This window comes from Chaetura pelagica, unplaced genomic scaffold, assembly GCF_000747805.2.
Source record: "Chaetura pelagica isolate M959 unplaced genomic scaffold, ChaPel_1.0 scaffold135, whole genome shotgun sequence".
In the NCBI taxonomy this organism is placed as follows: Eukaryota; Metazoa; Chordata; class Aves; order Apodiformes; family Apodidae; genus Chaetura; species Chaetura pelagica.
The window spans coordinates 1,597,909-1,615,142 of record NW_009953649.1 but is presented as its reverse complement, the minus strand read 5'-3'; the positions used below and the strand labels follow the sequence as shown (position 1 = coordinate 1,615,142).

General features: G+C 39.0%; 1 protein-coding gene across 1 annotated transcript in view; it reads left to right on the top strand.

The window, feature by feature from the left end:
• Positions 1-17,234, top strand: part of MTHFD1L (methylenetetrahydrofolate dehydrogenase (NADP+ dependent) 1-like) — a 143,867-nt gene that overhangs the window by 12,096 nt on the left and 114,537 nt on the right. The window contains exons 8-11 of the mRNA XM_010000004.1: positions 6,688-6,799; positions 11,535-11,614; positions 12,346-12,443; positions 16,552-16,725. Of these exons, the coding sequence (XP_009998306.1) occupies positions 6,688-6,799; positions 11,535-11,614; positions 12,346-12,443; positions 16,552-16,725 (464 nt within the window). The remainder of the gene's footprint in view (positions 1-6,687; positions 6,800-11,534; positions 11,615-12,345; positions 12,444-16,551; positions 16,726-17,234) is intronic.

Here is a 17,234-nt window from a genome sequence, read left to right as displayed (position 1 = left end):
ATGTAACTCTGCTATAGTTAGCTGTAGCTCCTAGATAAAATCTAATGTGCACGGGGAAAACTGTCCTGTTTCATATTGCCAGAAACTGGAGTCAGAAACAGAGCACAGATTTTTTACTGGACAGCAAGGCACTGTTCTCTCGTGGTAACCTGTATTTGAAGTACAATGTTGCTAGATAACATGATTATACTTGATTACACAAATTTATTTTCTTTTGCTCGTTTGAAATGCTGATTAAATAAAAACAGCTTAGACTTGCAAGGTTCCTTCTCTTAAATTTTTTTTAATTTTAATTTCAAGTTAGAAAATATCTTAGTTGCTGTTAAGGTTTTTCCAAGACTTGGAAGAATTAATTCATATTTTGTTTTTACTGCACAGTACACTAACTTTAGACATGGCTGTACAGTTTTTCTTCTTCCTCTGAATGTGATACCTCTACAGTAACAGTCTGTGTTGTTGCTTGGAAAAGGGTAGCATAACCTCACTTACAAAGTGAGGGATGAACCTACAAGGAATCTGAACTTTTCATTGGGATGCTTTTTTTTTTTTTTTTTCCTCCTTCTTTCCCCCAGTATGTATCAGGAAAGGAAAAACTAGGCTTAAGGATAGGTGTACTTTACTTGTCTTACTCCATTGGCCTACCCCATTTGCACTGAAGCACTAATCCCAAACCTAATGATGTCATGCATTTCTTAAGCAGGTACTACATTATCTTTGAATAGCTCTGCTGCTTTGTTCTACTTTTTAAAGGGTAGCAAAACAAGAAGTGTTTTCTTTAGAAATTCTATTGGTTTAAATGAGACACTCAACACTAAGGTTGTAGGTTTTTTTGGATCAGGCTTTATATTGCTATGGACTTGTTATTACTTCTTTTACCCATACACTTTTGCAGAAATATTTTTTAAATTATCAAGAGAAAGGTACATTTTAGTCCACCTTAGGAAAAGTCTAACCATGTAGAGGTACAGACAACATAATACCAGCTGACTTATTGCACTCCTTTAAAGCAAGTCTTTTCTGTCGTGTGGCAGGAAAAGGGAATGAAGTAGAGATTAATACATTTCAATTTCCTTGCTTTGACCTGCATGAATACACACTTTGCATGTTCTTTTCCCTCCTCACTTCGTGTTTTGTCAAGGTGCACAGATCATTAGTGTTTTTTTGTTCCGTTTTGAGTTTGCTTGACTTAGCTATGAAAAATAATCATGGCACAGCTGAGCCATGTTCTTGAACACTCTTCCTGGGTTTGCAAATAAAATCACAAATGAAAGAAAGCAGTGTACTTCGCAAAATTCTGTCACAGATGTGCATAGTTGTCATGAAGAAATGCTGTTCTTTTTGCATTGATATGTTGGATCTAAAATCAATAATGAATTAAGATATAAAGGCTTGAGCATTTTGGTGAAAACAGATGTTATCATTCTGTTAAGCTTTGTGTAGATAACTCTTCAAAGCACCATCACTGCAGAGTGCCTGAAGAACAATCCAGTGACATATTTTCAAGAACGTCTTGCCTGTTTTTAAATGTCAGCCAAAAGTCAGTTCAGCATTACAGGTCAAGAATTGGAACTGATGTGCTTAGTATTTTATTATATTAGAATTAGGCTGTCTATCTAGTTTGAAAGGAGGTTATCAAATAGATTTGAATTGAAGAATGCAGATTTTTTTCCTGCCAAACACATGGATAATGCTTCGTACCTGTGAGGAAACTGAGTTTCAGTGCAGTCATCTAAGTTCAGTCATCCACGATTTCAACACTGTTTTACATGTAGTCTGCATGTGAACCACACTACGTTGAGGAGACCTGCTATCCTACATCTTTGTTGTAAAAGAACTGAAAAATCAGTCTATCTAGATGTAATAAAAAATGGAAAGTATGTTTCTAAAAGCCTGGTTGAAAAGTAGGAGACTGGTTCGACTGGAGCACATGAATGGAAGATTCATTTTTCAGATTTGATAAGAACCTTTTTTGGCCACAGTCTCCTTTTTCCTTCGGGCCAACACTTAAGCTTCAGACTATTAGACATCTCTTAGTCATTTGCTGTCCTGTTTTTGCTGTCTTGATAAGTGTCTTGGTACTGGGAGAAAAATACATTTTATATTGTGGGACACAAATAAGTATGAAAGGATGTCAGATCAGGTATACGAATCCCATAGGAGGAGAGGGAAACTGCATGAGAGCTTCTAATGAAAATACTTCTTTTTAATCATTTTGTGTGCATCATATCTGTTACTCACAATCTGAAATTTATCTCCCTGCCTGTGAGCTAGAGGAACAGCTGCTAAATCAAGCATCATAGCAGTAGGCTTGAGCCTGCAGTACAGATGTGGATCTATTTGTCACATGCACAGTGTAGGGCAGGTACATTTGATAGGGAAAGGGCTGTCAATGTCTGGGCAAGAAGATGGTAGCAGGGAGCTGGTGGCTGTGGGCTGCAGCTCATCCCTGAGGACCATAACCAGTAGGGGATGGATTGGAGCAGACCAGCCACAGTTGTCCTAGTGGGTTGCAAATGATTTACAAACTGTAGGTTCAGCTTCCTGAGAAAGAGACAGAGCTGGAAGAAACACACTCAAGGAGAATATCAGTACAAGAAGACGTGCTAGAGAGCAGCCCTGTGGAAAATACCTGAGCATGCTAGTGGATCGAAAAGCCACAAATGTGCAGTTGCAGCCCAGAAGGCTAAACGTGCTGGGCTGCATCAAAAGAAGCGTGGCCAGCAGATGAAGAGTGGTGATTCTGCCCTTCTGCTCTGCCCTGGTGAGACCTCACCTGAAGTACTGCATCTGCTCTGGAGCCCCAACACAAGAAGGACATGGACCTGTTGAAGTGTGTCCAGATGAGGACAATGAAAATGATCAGAGGGCTGAAGCACCTCTCTTATGAAGACAGGCTGAGGGAGTTGGGGTTGTTCAGCCTAAAGTAGACAAGACTCTAGGGGCACCTTATAACCACCTTTCAATACCTGAAGGGAGCCTATAGGAAGGCTTGGGAAGAGCTGTTCACAAGAGCATATAATGATAGAACAAGGGGTAATGGTTTCAAGCTAGAGAATGGTAGATTTAGGTTGGACATTAGGAAAAAGTTATTTAATATGAGGGTGGTGGATCACTGGAACAGGTAACTTAGAGAGGTGGTGGGGGCCCCATCCCTGGAGACATTAAAGGTCAGGCTTGATGGGGCTCTGAGCAATCTGTTCTAGTGTGAGATGTTCCTGCTTGTTGTAGGGAGGATTGGACTAGATGACCTTTAGAGGTCTCTTTCAACCCAAGATATTCTATGATTCTATGAATATGCCTTTGGGGTCAAAGTATCTGAAACCAGTTGCTGACATAACACTTTTTCAAGATTTCAGAAAGTAATTAGATAGGCTGTGATTGAAATGGAACCTGATCTGTAAATCAATGTGTAAATTGAGTCTTTTCATGAGGAGAATAGTGAAAAAATTTGACTCGGCTTCCTTTTCTTCATCTCATCTCTTAAATTTTAGCTGGCCCAGCTTCAGACCCAGGAGATTGAGGGCTTTTGCATTTCAAATACTAATTTTTTTTTTATTTTTTTTTTTTTTCCTTTGGTCATGTATTTAAAAATTGATTTTGTAGCAGCTAGTTTTAACTATGGGGAAATTAAATTTTTTTGCAGGTTTCATGGCAAAACAGGCTGTCAGCTGTCTTGAATATACAGATGCTTTGTACCATTATCATTAAATACTTGGCTGGAAAGTATGTATTGTTGTTTTAACATTTGGAGTTCTATCTTGGGAATGGGTGGTGCTTCTTAATCTGCTTCTACTTAAATCTTGGTGGAGAGAGTTGTACTTTATTATGAGGTAAGATTTCAGATTACTAATGGCACAGCTCTTCCCAACTGAAAAAATATTTGCCAGTGAGAAGGCAGGATACTACTGGAGTATTAGCTTACTTTTTCTTTAGCCTATTACCTGGTGCATTAGGAGTGGTTTGGCATGATGCTTGTTATACCTTCCTCTCACCTGCCTGGTAGGACACAGCCTTGCTGTGCAGAGAGCACCAGGCAGTCTGTTGCCCTGTGATCACACATTCCCCCTCATGGGTATCTCCTTGGCCTCCTGGCTGCAGCTGCCTGTAGCATCTGCTTCCTGTGAGATGTGTCCTCTGCCCACGGACTGTGTGGTGTGTTTGCTAGGGAGGCTGGATGTGATGATTTCATAGGTCTTTTCCATCTCTAACGCCTTGTTTCTGATGTAGGAGGTAAGGCTGCACATGCCTCCCAAGGCTTGCAGCTTGCTTTGGTGATTTACAGGCAGTTGTAAGAATAGGTTGTGGCAAGAGAGGAAAAAAAGCAGGGGAGGCAGGGGCCTAACTTCTTGTGAATGCCCTGGTGGAGTTCACAAATCTCCTCCAAGGACACCCAAAATTCTGTAAACAACTATTTTGTTTTCAGTGGCCTCACTGTCACAGTCTAACAAGTTTCTGGGTATATATATATATTTTAATACAGGGGGGAAAAAAAATCTTGTCAAGTGTGACATATACTTTATTGACTCTCCAGTAACTTTTTCAATAGTGGCACATAAAATACGTGCTTATAGTGAGAGAGTTACAGTTGGAACTATGCCTTTTTTTTCTTTTTTTCTTTTTTTTTTTTTTTTTTTTTTATTAATTACTTTACATTTACTTTCTTTGTGAAATAAGGAAAAGGCAATCCTAGTGGGGATGGCTCTGAGATCAACATGTCTTCAACTCATAGGACAACTGTTCGCTGCTGTGTGATACAACTTTTTTAATGAAGAAGGTGGGGCAGGGCAATGAGATGAAAGATTCAGCTGGTTTTCTTATATATTTATGGGATGTACAATGTTAGCCATCCAAACTAGTGTTGGCTAAAAAGATGATTGTGTTCAGCTGTTAGAAGCATTTTTTAACATTAGGTTCAGTAGTCATAGAGATGAATATCTGGTCAGGTCAGTTGTTTTCTGGCAATGTAGTTACATTGAATCAAATCTGTCATAAGTATATTGGCTGAACATTTGTCATAATTATAACTTGCTGCATACAGCTCTCAATTGTTTCATAGTTTCATGATGCAAAGCAGTGTGCAAAGTTCTTAGTCCTTGTCCCAGAGGCTTTGCATGGAAAGACATATCTGACTGTGAATATGTGAATGATAACTGCTAGAGTATGGTTTGTTGGTTGTTTTGTTTCCCTTACAAATAAAAAGGCTGTGTTCATCTAACTGTGAATAATCACTGGTTTTCCCTATGTTGATGTTGACTGTTATGGCAGAGACTGCCTCCTTTTGCAGGGAAAAGCGGGTCTTCAGCACTGTGTTCTTGGTAAGCATCTTTTTATCCAAATTTGCTTGCAGATTCCTCGGTGTGATTTGACCTGGTCAAACATTATGACTTATTTGGCCTTCTAGGAGTGGCATGTAAGTTGATATGCACACCAGAGGCGGGAGTGTGAGCAATTTGGATAAGGCTGAATGACTGCTGAGACTGCACGTTTGCAGGCAGTCATAGGAGTGTTGCAGGACTTCTGACTAAAGCCTGAATCAGCTCATTGCATTAGTCATTTATCAAGCAAGTAAATTTTCTCCCACACTTCTGGCTTTGTTTCCGCATGTGGATCTCTAAGGAGGGTTAGGCCATCTTTGTGTTCTCTGAGGAGAAGACAGCTTTTTTAGCTTTCTGCCTTTTCCACCACAGTTATGCTCTTCTCCCCTCCTGGATTCTCAGCTGTGCCAAAAACCTGCTATCCTGACAGGATTTGTAGCTATTCTTTCTTGGCAGGAGTGTTGGGCAGGATTGCATCAGAGCACTTTTGGCCAAAAAAGAAGCTGGAATTCTTGTCAGTCCCAAGTCAATACACAGAGGGACTCCATCAGTTTGTGACACTTGGTATTAATTTACATTTTTCAATGTAAATTTAATTTCAAAATGACTGCATCTCTAAAATAACTTTTACATTCAGGCTTGAGGCAGTGCTGTGCCTCTATTTTGCTTTTTTTAGTGGATACATCTGCCTCTGGTGCTGTCCCTTAATCTCATGGTGATTCCAAAACAGGGCCCTGTTTCAGAGGAGGGAGGAAAGGAAGACACTTATGTCTTTGATTATAAGAATTTTTGTACTAACCATTTTTCCTTCAACATCTGTCAGGTTGAACAAAATCAAAGGCACTGATTAGCAAACATGAACTGAGAAGGAAAAAAAAAAAGTTTATTTGGTATTCATCAAAGGCATTGATGTTTGCAGATAAGGTCATCTTGCATTCCTGTCAGCTGGCCTGGTCTTCTACTGTCAGATAATCTGACTGTACTCTTTATAATTGCCTATTTACCGTCTTTCAACCCTTCTCTTTCTAAAGTCTCTCCAAGTTACCTTACTGGATAGGACTTTGAACAATTATAGTTTTTTTTTCTTTAAAACTGTGTAATTCCCTTTAAATATTATTGGTGCAGACTCTGATCACACTTGCATGATTTCACAGCTTGTTCACTTGGCTTCATTTTAAATGCTATTGTTCTTAAATTTCACATTGGTTAAGAATCAAGTCGTCAATATGGATTTTTTTTGTTGTTGTCCACAAATACTTTGCTCAAAAGACTATTGCTGTATTAGTCTGAATATTATAAGATGCATATTCAAGAATGTGTTTCTAACATTAAATGCTTGTTTTGTTTCTTGGTGTGTTTTGGCTGACCCTAGCTTCGTCACGTGGATGTGGTGGTAACTTGCAGTAGAAAACCTGATGATGTTCCCATGACCTGGATAAAGCCTGGAACCACCATTATCAGTTGTTCTCCTGACTTACTGTCAGGTAAGAGGTGCTAAAAGGTTCTTGAGGTAGGTGTGTGGCATGTTAGTGACAGCACAACGTGCTTAAAAGCAATGTATTTGGGAGAGGGCCTTTAAGACGTGGGTGTTTGTGTTCAGGGGATGTATACATGGGATTCTGATGTCTAAATAGGAAAGAGATGTGAAGTCTGGGAAGAAGAGCTGGAACAGATTCTCTGTACCGGGATTGTTAAATAAGCAATAAGCCTGTGAATTCAAATATTTCAGAAAGAAGACTTTGGGGTCATCACATGAGCTATTATTTAGTGCTGTGTTTTACAGTACCACATTTCTGTGACTTCTGTGGACTTAGCTGGAACATGGGAAAAAGAGAAGAGGGGCAAAAATATCAACTGCAAAGTGCTGTGAAGCTGTGTGCAGAGAATTATGCAGGAGGGGATTAGAGAAATCATGTGTAGCTAAGAACAGGCAGAATGTCTTCTGCAGTAATTACTCCTACAAAAAGAGTTTGGATTCCTCTCCCTTCTCTCCTGACAGATTGGGGAGGGGATGTATGTTCAATAATTTCTCTACTGAGAAATGATACAGAATTTCATTAGGAATAAAACTCAGAAAGCTTCCCAGAAGTTATTCTGTTCTACTGCTATAATTGCATTTCCTGTAAAATGTCTTGTGAATATCTCTGTATGTTTTCAAGATTTGTTATACATATATGAATCTGACTGTTCAGTGTTCAGATGGGATTATGCTTCAAATGAATAGGAAAATAAGGAAGTACATGGGTAGTGTGATTGTTTAATGTGTTTTTCTGAATCTGTCACAAGTGTGCTTATTGACATCTATTGATACAAAACTGGGGAAATGGGCATAAGGCCAAGGAAAACTAATTGTATGGTTCTTAAACTAGGAATATTCCCTAAGGACAAATTAAGTGGACATTCTATGCAGAGCTAATGCAAGGACAGGCTCATAATAAAGCAGCTGCTGTTCCCATGCGAAGTATGGCCTTAGCAAGAGGTGCCTTTCCTTGTCTTTTGTGGCTTGAATACATTGCAGGCATGGGAGGTCTAAGTTATTGTCTCAGTTGTCAGACTGAATTGTCTGCAAGCATTTGGGCATTTGTCTTCCACCTCCCTGAACAGTGCTTTGATACTAATGAGGATCTCAGGGGTGGCTACCAAGCCTTATCCATTGACAGTGCTGCACAAGCCTTCCAAAAATAGTTCATGTTTTCTTTTTCCTAGCCTAGTGATTAGGAGATTCCTTGTGTCTTTTAATGCCTGCTTATTTTGCATAGGGATTGTTGGATATAATTGTTAACTATCTGTGGAGTAGGGCTTGGATCATAGGTCTCTTCAGCAGGTACCCAACCTACTAGTATAACATATTCTTATGTGAAGGAGGAATGTGGGAGAAAGGGAAAGGGGCAGAGAAGAGAGGGAATGGTGGTACAGCAGTAGCACCTATAAATACTTTAAAAGGAATGAATTCTCCTCATTTTAATCCTTTTAAGCAGATATCTCTTGGGTGTTGGACTCGGGGCATAGGTACAGGTCTATGAAGGCAGGATGGGGGTAAGACAAACCTTATTAACCAAAGTTATGCAGTGTACTACATGGCATGTCTTGAGACTTAACGTCATGCTTTAGTGGTTCTATAGAACTATAGATAATATTAATGTTTCCCTTCCCTAAAAGAGTCCTGTTAGGAAAACTGCATTCAAATCTGAGTAGTGTTCATGTACCACAGCACAATTCTCAAGGATGGAAACATAAAATTTGGCATAAAAATGTAGCTTTATTTTTATTTTTCAAGTTGTAGAAATGGGCTGTGCTAAGTATGGCATTTGTTTGGAAAGGCAGCATGAGATTTTTAGCAAGAGAATTTAAATACACCTTACGTAACAAATGTCCCTCTGTCTTTATGGTCCTGCTTTTGAGATTGTCAGAATCTTGGAGAAACTCCAAAAGAATAGCAGAAATGCATTTACACAGCTGTAAAAAATGCTGGCCTCAAGACTTACTAGAGAGGTACATGAAACACAGGTGTCTTTGACGGGAAGAATGCACTTAGTTTAATTGCTAGATATTTATTAAAAGCCTATTGTGGAGCAGTCATGACCTTGGAAAAACAACTCAGTCTTCACTCAATATATGGTGGAATCTGGCTGAGGTGCTTGGAAACTGTTCTGAGTTTTTTTTCTTGCTTTAAAAATGTCCAACTTAACATCTGTGGGGTCACAGGATCTAAATGGAGCCTGAAAGAAACAATGGCCACAAAATAACTTCTATCCTTGCTAGATGATGGCTATATTTATATCTTACATAGGTATTTGTGTAGTCTAACACTCTCACATGTTTTAAAAGCACTCAGATTTTCAAGGACATAGCTGAATTGGGCAAATACAGTGATGTAAGCCAGGGGAGCAGAGCTAATAGTGTTTGCTCCAAGGTGAATTATTTTTTAAGTATTTTTTTTAATCTTATCAGTTTTTTAAATTATTACAATTTCAAAATGTTTCCTGCACTGCAACCTCTTAATCTGCTGTGCTGATGATTTTGGAATCAAAAGAGTGCTGGTAGTGTCATGCATGAAAATACTTTATATGTGTATGTATAGACATAAAAATCCTGTTTTCTGAACAAAACTTAAGGATGCCAAAATTATTTGGGATTTGATGTCCACCTCCTTTGGGATCACTTGAAAGCTGAAACCCGTATGGTTTCAGTGTGTTAGTGGGAAATTCAACCATTTTCCCACTTCTTTTCTATTCTAAGCCCCCTGAGCAGGCAGGTAGTGCATGACAGCAACTCTCACCCATCTACACAATAGGGTATGGATAGATGGGCGGATGGGCCCTCTCTGGGGTGAGCCACAGGAGTGAGCACAATGCCTGCAGTTCAGCTGATCTTCTGGCCACAGTTCAAAGCAGAGGATGCTATTCCAGCTCCCATCTGGAAAATTTATCCTACAAGAGCTGTTGCAATCCTGTGATTGCCTTGCTATCTGATGTGTGCATGACTTTCACCTTTAGCTTCACCTTCACCCCTGTAAAAGCCTGGTTAGTCATTTGTGGGGTGAGTGTGTAGCATAGGCAGCCTGAGAGAAGTAGTTTATTGAAAGGAAATGTCTCATTCTGATATGTATTTACACACATGCTAACTCTGCCCTGATAAAGAAGTCATATTAAGCCAAATAACATAAAAACTCAAAATGTTTCTGTAAAGCACAGCTGTCTGAAAGTGGATTTAAAACTTCATTCTTCCTAATTCATTTTTCTCTTTGGCAGCTCTCCCAGCCCAGTCTCAAAGCAACAATAGTCAATTTATGACTGTGATAGGCTGTTCCAGTAAAATTCCTCTGTCTGACTCTAAAACTGAGCATCTCCAGAAGATTTTTTAATTTATTTTATTATTTAAATGGCAAATGTTAATACAAGTAAGAAGGATTTTTCAGGTACTTTCTTAAGTAGAGTTTAATGTCAGGACTGTCACCTTCTGCTTGGTTAGATTTGTCACTGGTGTATAGATGCCTGCTTGGCAGAGAAGTTTGAGAAAGGAGTAGAAAACAGACAGAAGGAGGCTGAGGGTGCCCGCAGAAAGGCTCTTGTGCGCTTTCTTGGTGATGGGTGTGAGAGGGTGTGCTGGAGTGAGTGTGGTGGGGTAGGGTGCAGGGCTAGCTCCTCTGTACCCCTCTGCCTGCTCTCTGGCTCCAGCCTGAGGTTTTGGTGCCCTGCCACCGCATGGACCCCTGTTGGGAGGGGTAATTGTGCAAGGCAGCATGAGCGTTTTATGACCAGTACAGATGGGATGATTTGAGTGAGAGCTTGACCCAGGTCAGGGTTTGTACTTCAGTTCCCTGTGGGGGAAAGGTTAAAGCTGTCAGCATACAGTTGTTATTTTTTATTACAGTTATGTCTACGCCCTTCAGAATGTGACTGGGGCCTTGATATGCTCACAGAGACTAGGATGTGAATTTTGGATAAATTGTGTCTTAATAAAAGTCAATAAGCAACAACTGAAGAACAAGCCAAAAAACGGATTACAGGAAAATGACAATATGTTTAGCTAGGGTAGCTAATATAGGATTACTATATGATATAGTGCCACCAGAAACAATTATAGTTGTCTCTAAAATTGAAGTAACTTTAAATTGTGTAAACTCTTCAGAATATCAACTTTTAATGTCACATTGATGAAGATAACTTTTGCTGCTCAGAAAATGTTGATTATTCTGATTCCAAGTTATAAATCCCATTGGATAATAATCCTATGCAGTATTCTCTGATAATTTCATTGCTCTCTCTTGCTATAAATGATGTGTGGAAAAGAACAGTCTTTACTATGTTCATTTAGGCATTTAAAAAATGTATGTCACTTTTCATATCCTCACAGCAGTCTGGATTTTAGTTAGCTTTTTTTGTGCTGTTTTGTTTTCATCCAAAAGTAAATTTTTGCATTCTGGGATTAATCTCTGTGTTTTGTAATTTTCTAGAAGGTATATGCTTTGTCATATGCATATGTATGCATATGTGTAATATGCTTCAGAGTGTAGAGTTGCTCTTCGGTTTTCACACTATATCCATCCTCCTGAGTGATTTCATCAAAGTATTAAAGAAGTCACGTATAATTTTGTCACTGACATTGTTCAATTTCAGGTCAGCATTCAGAAAATTTTTGTTTGGGCATGGATTTCAAATACACGTCCCTACTTACAGAAGCTTTGTGGTTTATTGGTGCAATACTTTTATCTTGCAGAGAAACACAACTACGGTCGGCAAAACAACCATGCTGCTGAAAACACGGTTGGGTATCTTGCAATAGCAATGCGAATGCAGGTTAGTGAAAACTTCAAGCATCGTCAGTTTGTTGCTCTTTCTGTGAGAAACTGCTTCGTCAGGTTAGATTTTAATTTTTGTTTGGCTCTTTTGAACATTTTACCTGCCTTCCATTTTTATAGCAACTCTAAATCAGTTAGTTAGGGTGAATAGTGCCTGTTATGTTTAGTTAGAAAAAGGTAAATTGAAACTCAAATAATCATAATTCTGGTGATTACAGTAAAGCTTGGCAGAAGCCCTTGTTTCAAGAGACTAATGTTACTTCTTCTGGTAAGACAATGAAGGTTAATTATATCTGTGCACATTTTTTGTGGTGTGATGGATAGAGGGGGTGAAAGTTTATTGGTTTATGTGGAAGGAGTGAGTCTGTCAGTGAACAATTCATATCTTCCATTATTTTTAAGGTGTGAGAGGATAAAAGTAATTCTCCATTTTACCAGAAAAAAGCCCAACACAACCTCCAAATGTGTCTCCTAATTAGAGACTTCTCTCTGCCACTTACATGTTAATGGTCTTGTCTCTTTTTGAAATGTGGACAAACAATAGGACAGTAATAGTGCAATGTTTGTTTTTTCTTTCATCCTAAAACCACGAAATGGAAAGACTTTAAAGTTTGTTTTTTGTTAGCCTTTGCCTTAAAAGTTATTTCAACATACTCATGAGATCATTTTAAATTAGTGTTCAGCATTTATGATGCAGCTGGTGTGTGCTGTTTTCTTGTTTAAAAACAGAACATGGTAAAAAACACAGAGCAGTGGATCCAGTCCCAGCAGTACAGGAAGTGGGACCTTCGCTGCTTGAAACTGCAGCCCCTCTCCCCAGTGCCCAGGTAATGAGTGTTGGGTTTGGGTTTTTTTATAATTAAACAACAAAAAAGGAGTTTGAAGGTGTTAAATGTGACAACAAACCTAAAAATGGTCCATGCCTGAATAGTTTTAATCGTTTTTTGTGGGCTACATGTTGTGCTGTTTTGTTGTATGCCTCATTGTGAACATGTTCTTCTGTTTCTTTTCAATTTACTTATGTGTGCTTTCAAGCCAAGCTTTATTTAATGAAGTCCTAAAGATGGAAGGTTTCACTGAGGGAGGGAGGTGAAGCCTTGTCTAACATCAACAGAAATACAAAATACAAGAAGTTACTAATCACTAAACCCTAACGTAGGAAGGGGTTTATGGATCTATTTAAGGTCTACTAATTTCAATGGCATTTGATCTTGTATTTATTTGCTTCCCTCCATAGAAGTACTTTCTTCTGCATTAGACTTTTAAATTCCTGTGTAGATGTGAAAAGCAGGAAGTGTATTTGTTCTCGTAGCCAGAATCTTTTCAATCAGGTCCTGTCATTCACCTCCCAAGGCCCATGTCCGGCCTGCAGGGATTTTAGGTCTGCCTGAGCACAGTTCTTGTCATCTCTGACATTTAGAGCAGCCTGAGCTCTGTGCTGTGCTGAAGTGCTTTGCTTTGTGTTAGGTGATGGAGAGAGGAACCATCAGGAAACACTTCTTTACTATGGGGGTGACCAAGCACTGGTCCAGGATTTCCGAGGGAGGTTGTGGAGTCTCCATCCTTAGCGCTTTTCAGAAGTCACCTGAACATGGTCCTGGGCAACTGGCTCTAGGTGGCTCCTCTTGAGCAGGGGGGCTTAACCAAATGACCTCCAGCAGTCCCTTCCAACCTTCAACCACTCGGTGATTCTGTAATTCTGAACCCCACTGCTGTGTTTTTGGAAAGCTTAAACAAAGCGTTTTCTTTTCTAAGCACTTTGGTTCAGTTTTCAGTGTCTGTTACAACAGTTTAATGGTAATGGATGCAATTGCAATTTAAAACAGAGATGCCAACAGTATTAGTTTTCTATTTCTACCTGGGGCAGAAGGGGGAAGAATGCTTGAGCTTTTTCTGGGCCAGCATGTAGCATTTTTAGAATTAAATCCTGAAAAATCTATCCTTAAATAATACAGTTAAACAGTAGATTAAAGCATGTGATGTCATAAGTGTGATGGTGAGTAACTGAAAAAAGTGTTCCCAATATGACTGTGCATGTAGTACATAAATATTTACATAGTTACTGTATAATGGCATGTAAGATAACCAACAATAAGACTTCCATTTATTTGATAACTCTGTAGCTTTATGTCTTATTTTAAGTGTAAATAGCTCATGAGATGGAAAATATCCTCTGATAAAAGGTAATCCTATGGTAATACACCATATTGTGTGGAAACAGATGGAATTTTCATTGAAAATGAGGCAAAGCTGCTTAAGCACTAAAATGAGGAACATGTGCATTTCGATTTCTGAGATATCCAGGTGTTAACTGAAGTATTTCCAAAGATATTGGGACTGGATCGGAAGTTTTTCTTATAAGAAAAAGTAAAGAGACTCCTTTTTTTCTTGCAGTAAAAAAAATTCTGTCACACAGGCTGAGTAGATTTAAAGCCTGTCCCATCTTTTAAATTTTCTCATATTTTGTACATTATGACTATCTGCTTAACAAATCTCACTCATGCAGAGGAACCACTGTTGCACATTTCCTGCAATATTGAATAACCTAACTTACTGAAGAATCCTGGTATTTCTAATGTAGACAATATATTGTCAAACTAAGAGAGCTAGCTGCAAATGTAGACTTCTAAATGCTAGTTATGATAAAAACTTTAATTTCCTGTGTTTTAGAAAACACTTTTATCAGAAATAACTAGACTAGACGTAAACATTTTGTATGTGTTGTTTAGTCCCAGCAGTAGTTGTGGTGTAAGTGTCACTTAATTGTGAAATTATGCTTTTTATCACTTTATTGCATGTATGAGGGTGCAATCTGTCATTCAACTGTTTCTAAGTCTAGTAAGGCTTGAAGGTTCTTGAGAGCTTTTCAGGTGGGAAAATTATGACAGCAGTGGTTTTACCAATGTAGAACTGTTAGCATCCACTTTTAAGTGTACAGCCTGGTCAGTTTAGCCTGATCCACTTTTTTTGCCAGTAGTGGTACTTGCAGGGTGGGAAAAGCCTCATTATTTCTTCCAGAACACCAAAAGGGAGATATTTGTGGCCCAGGAAATGAGAGAAATAGCAAGGGCTGGGATTTCTGTAGTGAGTCTCTATAAACTGATCTGAGATTTGAAATAATAGCTTCTCTCTTTTAGTAAAGAGGCTGATACATTTAGCAGGAGGAAAAACAAAAAGCAGATTAATGTCCTTTTATATTAGTCTACACCTTTCCCCCCTTGCCAAATTCATCAATTCCTTTAGCAGGAGAGCATGCACCCTACACATTTTATTTACTTAAAACTTTAAGGGACTTGATTGTCATCAACTTAGCAGCACTTTTTCTGGGACTCAAGTGGTTTTTTTTATAAAGAGTTCTGAAAGAAAACATTAAATATGCTATGTCATGTGAGGTTTTTAAGTAACTCCACCGTATGTTTTTGATGCATATGTACAGCCAGTTTTGTTTGAAGTAATGCATAAGGAAGCCAAAGGTATATCCTTGTATGCAAGAGGATGTGCTTAGTAGGTCTTTGAAAGTAAGCACATTCCAGTGCAATGCAGTGCAATGTTCTGCAACCCAACCATTGAGTGCTGTGATCGAGTAGCTTCTCATCCCGTAGTACTGGCTTGTATCAGTGTGTGGATGGATGGTTTCTGGCTTTCATTTAGTTGCTGCAGGGTGCAAAAGAGGGATGCTTGAGAATTAGAATTGAATAATGGTCCTGGTTTAGGATATCCTCAAAGAATTGCAAGCAATTTAGTTGGCACAAATTGATAGTTTGCTGGTAGATGCAGAACAGCCTAAATCCACACATAGAGTTGGGATCTGGCAGTAGCTCCCTGTTCATCTGTGGATATTTGAGGTCTTGCAGACCGTTTGAAAGTTCAGGACATTTGCTTTGATGCCATTGCCAGATTCTAACTTAAAAATATTGTAATCAACTGCAGGAAGGAATTTAGCCTGGCTAGGCTGAAAGTAATTAGTCTCTTGGTAATTTTTTAACTGGTGTTGTGGTGTTGTGAGCAATTCAAAGCCAAAGGAGACAACTCCTCACATGTTGCGTTCTGCATCCTGGACTTTACTGCCATGGGAGCTTGCAGCTGCTAAATGCTTAAGTGGACATAAGGGGCAACTAGGTCAAGCTCAAAAAATGAAAAATCCTCAAAGGAGTATTGAATCCAAAGACCCCAGGTGGTCTAGGTCAGGAATTGCAGCTATGATACTGTCTGCCAGCCCTCAGCCACCTCCCCTCAGATAATTCTACCATGTGTGCTTTCCCTCTGCTTGTTCTCTTGCCTCAGCTGCCACTCACGGTCCTCGCTGGAGACGGTTTGTAAGTTCACTGGACTTGTGGCCTGAGCCCAGTGCATTAACGTCCTTCTATGGGGCCATTTTCAATTTAGCTGTGTTTTAAAAGTGCATGAGTTTGTATTCAAATTCCTCGTTTCCCTCGGTGCCCTCGTGGGGGAGCAGTGAGGCTTAACCTGCTTGGCAGTACCCTCTGATGAAAGGTGCTCCACGCTTGAGCATCAGATTTAGCTAATGTGTTTATGTGACTGTTGACCGAGGAATGTATGTGCTGTTTAGTAAAGTGTGTGTGCTGAGATATGTTGGGAGGGAGAAGAAAAACAAAAACAGAAGCATCCATTCCAGTGGGACGTGGTTGAGCATCCAGGAGACTCCAGCTTGATGTGAAAGCATTACGTAATATTTGGAATCTGACTAAAAGAGAGAACTCCGTGAAATTGTAACAATTAACAAACACTGCATGTGATTTTCCATGTTATATTAGGTGTTAGCTACTATTCAGGTTCGGTTAATAAAATGTGAGAGAGGACTGAAAACTGATCACAATAACCCCATTGTTGGAGTATTTGCTGTTGTTTTGTGCTTTGTCGTCGACCACCTAAGCTGAGAGAAATCTCCTGGCTCCTATTTGTTTTCTTTTCCAGTGATATTGAGATTTCCCGAGCACAGAGTCCAAAAGCTGTTGATGTACTTGCCAAGGAGATAGGATTGCTTACAGATGAAGTTGAGATCTATGGCCAAACCAAAGCCAAAGTACGTTTGTCCCTGCTGGAAAGGTTAAAGAATCAACCAGATGGAAAATATGTTCTGGTTGCTGGGTAAGAATGCACAGTAATGTCATTAATATCCACCCTTTCCACTCATACTAATATAAACATGCAGCTTATATTTTTTACTACACTGCACAAATAAGAACCTTGAATGTTTTCAGCTGTATGTTGCACTTTTCTGAAAGTGAGCAGTTTTAAAAATTTTTTTAAGTAACACAACTCTTCTTCCAAACTGTTATTACTGACGTAAAGCATATTTTACAGAAGATAGTTTGTTCTAAGCTTCTTAAATGTTATTTCTTTCTTACGGTTTCATTAGAATTTTAAATGTTTAATGTGCATATTCAAGTCTGCATGTATTGTGGCTGTTTATAAACAAACTGTAACAGAAGCTGCATGCTGATCTGTTGATATTAACAGTAAATACTTTTTTTATTGAAGAACAGATTATGAAGTTTAAAAAGCCATGTTTTTTTCTCTGAAATGTAGACATGTCTCCAGGCAGGCTTATCCTGCACTCTATTCCCACAATTAAAGCAGATGCTGTGCTCAGCAGG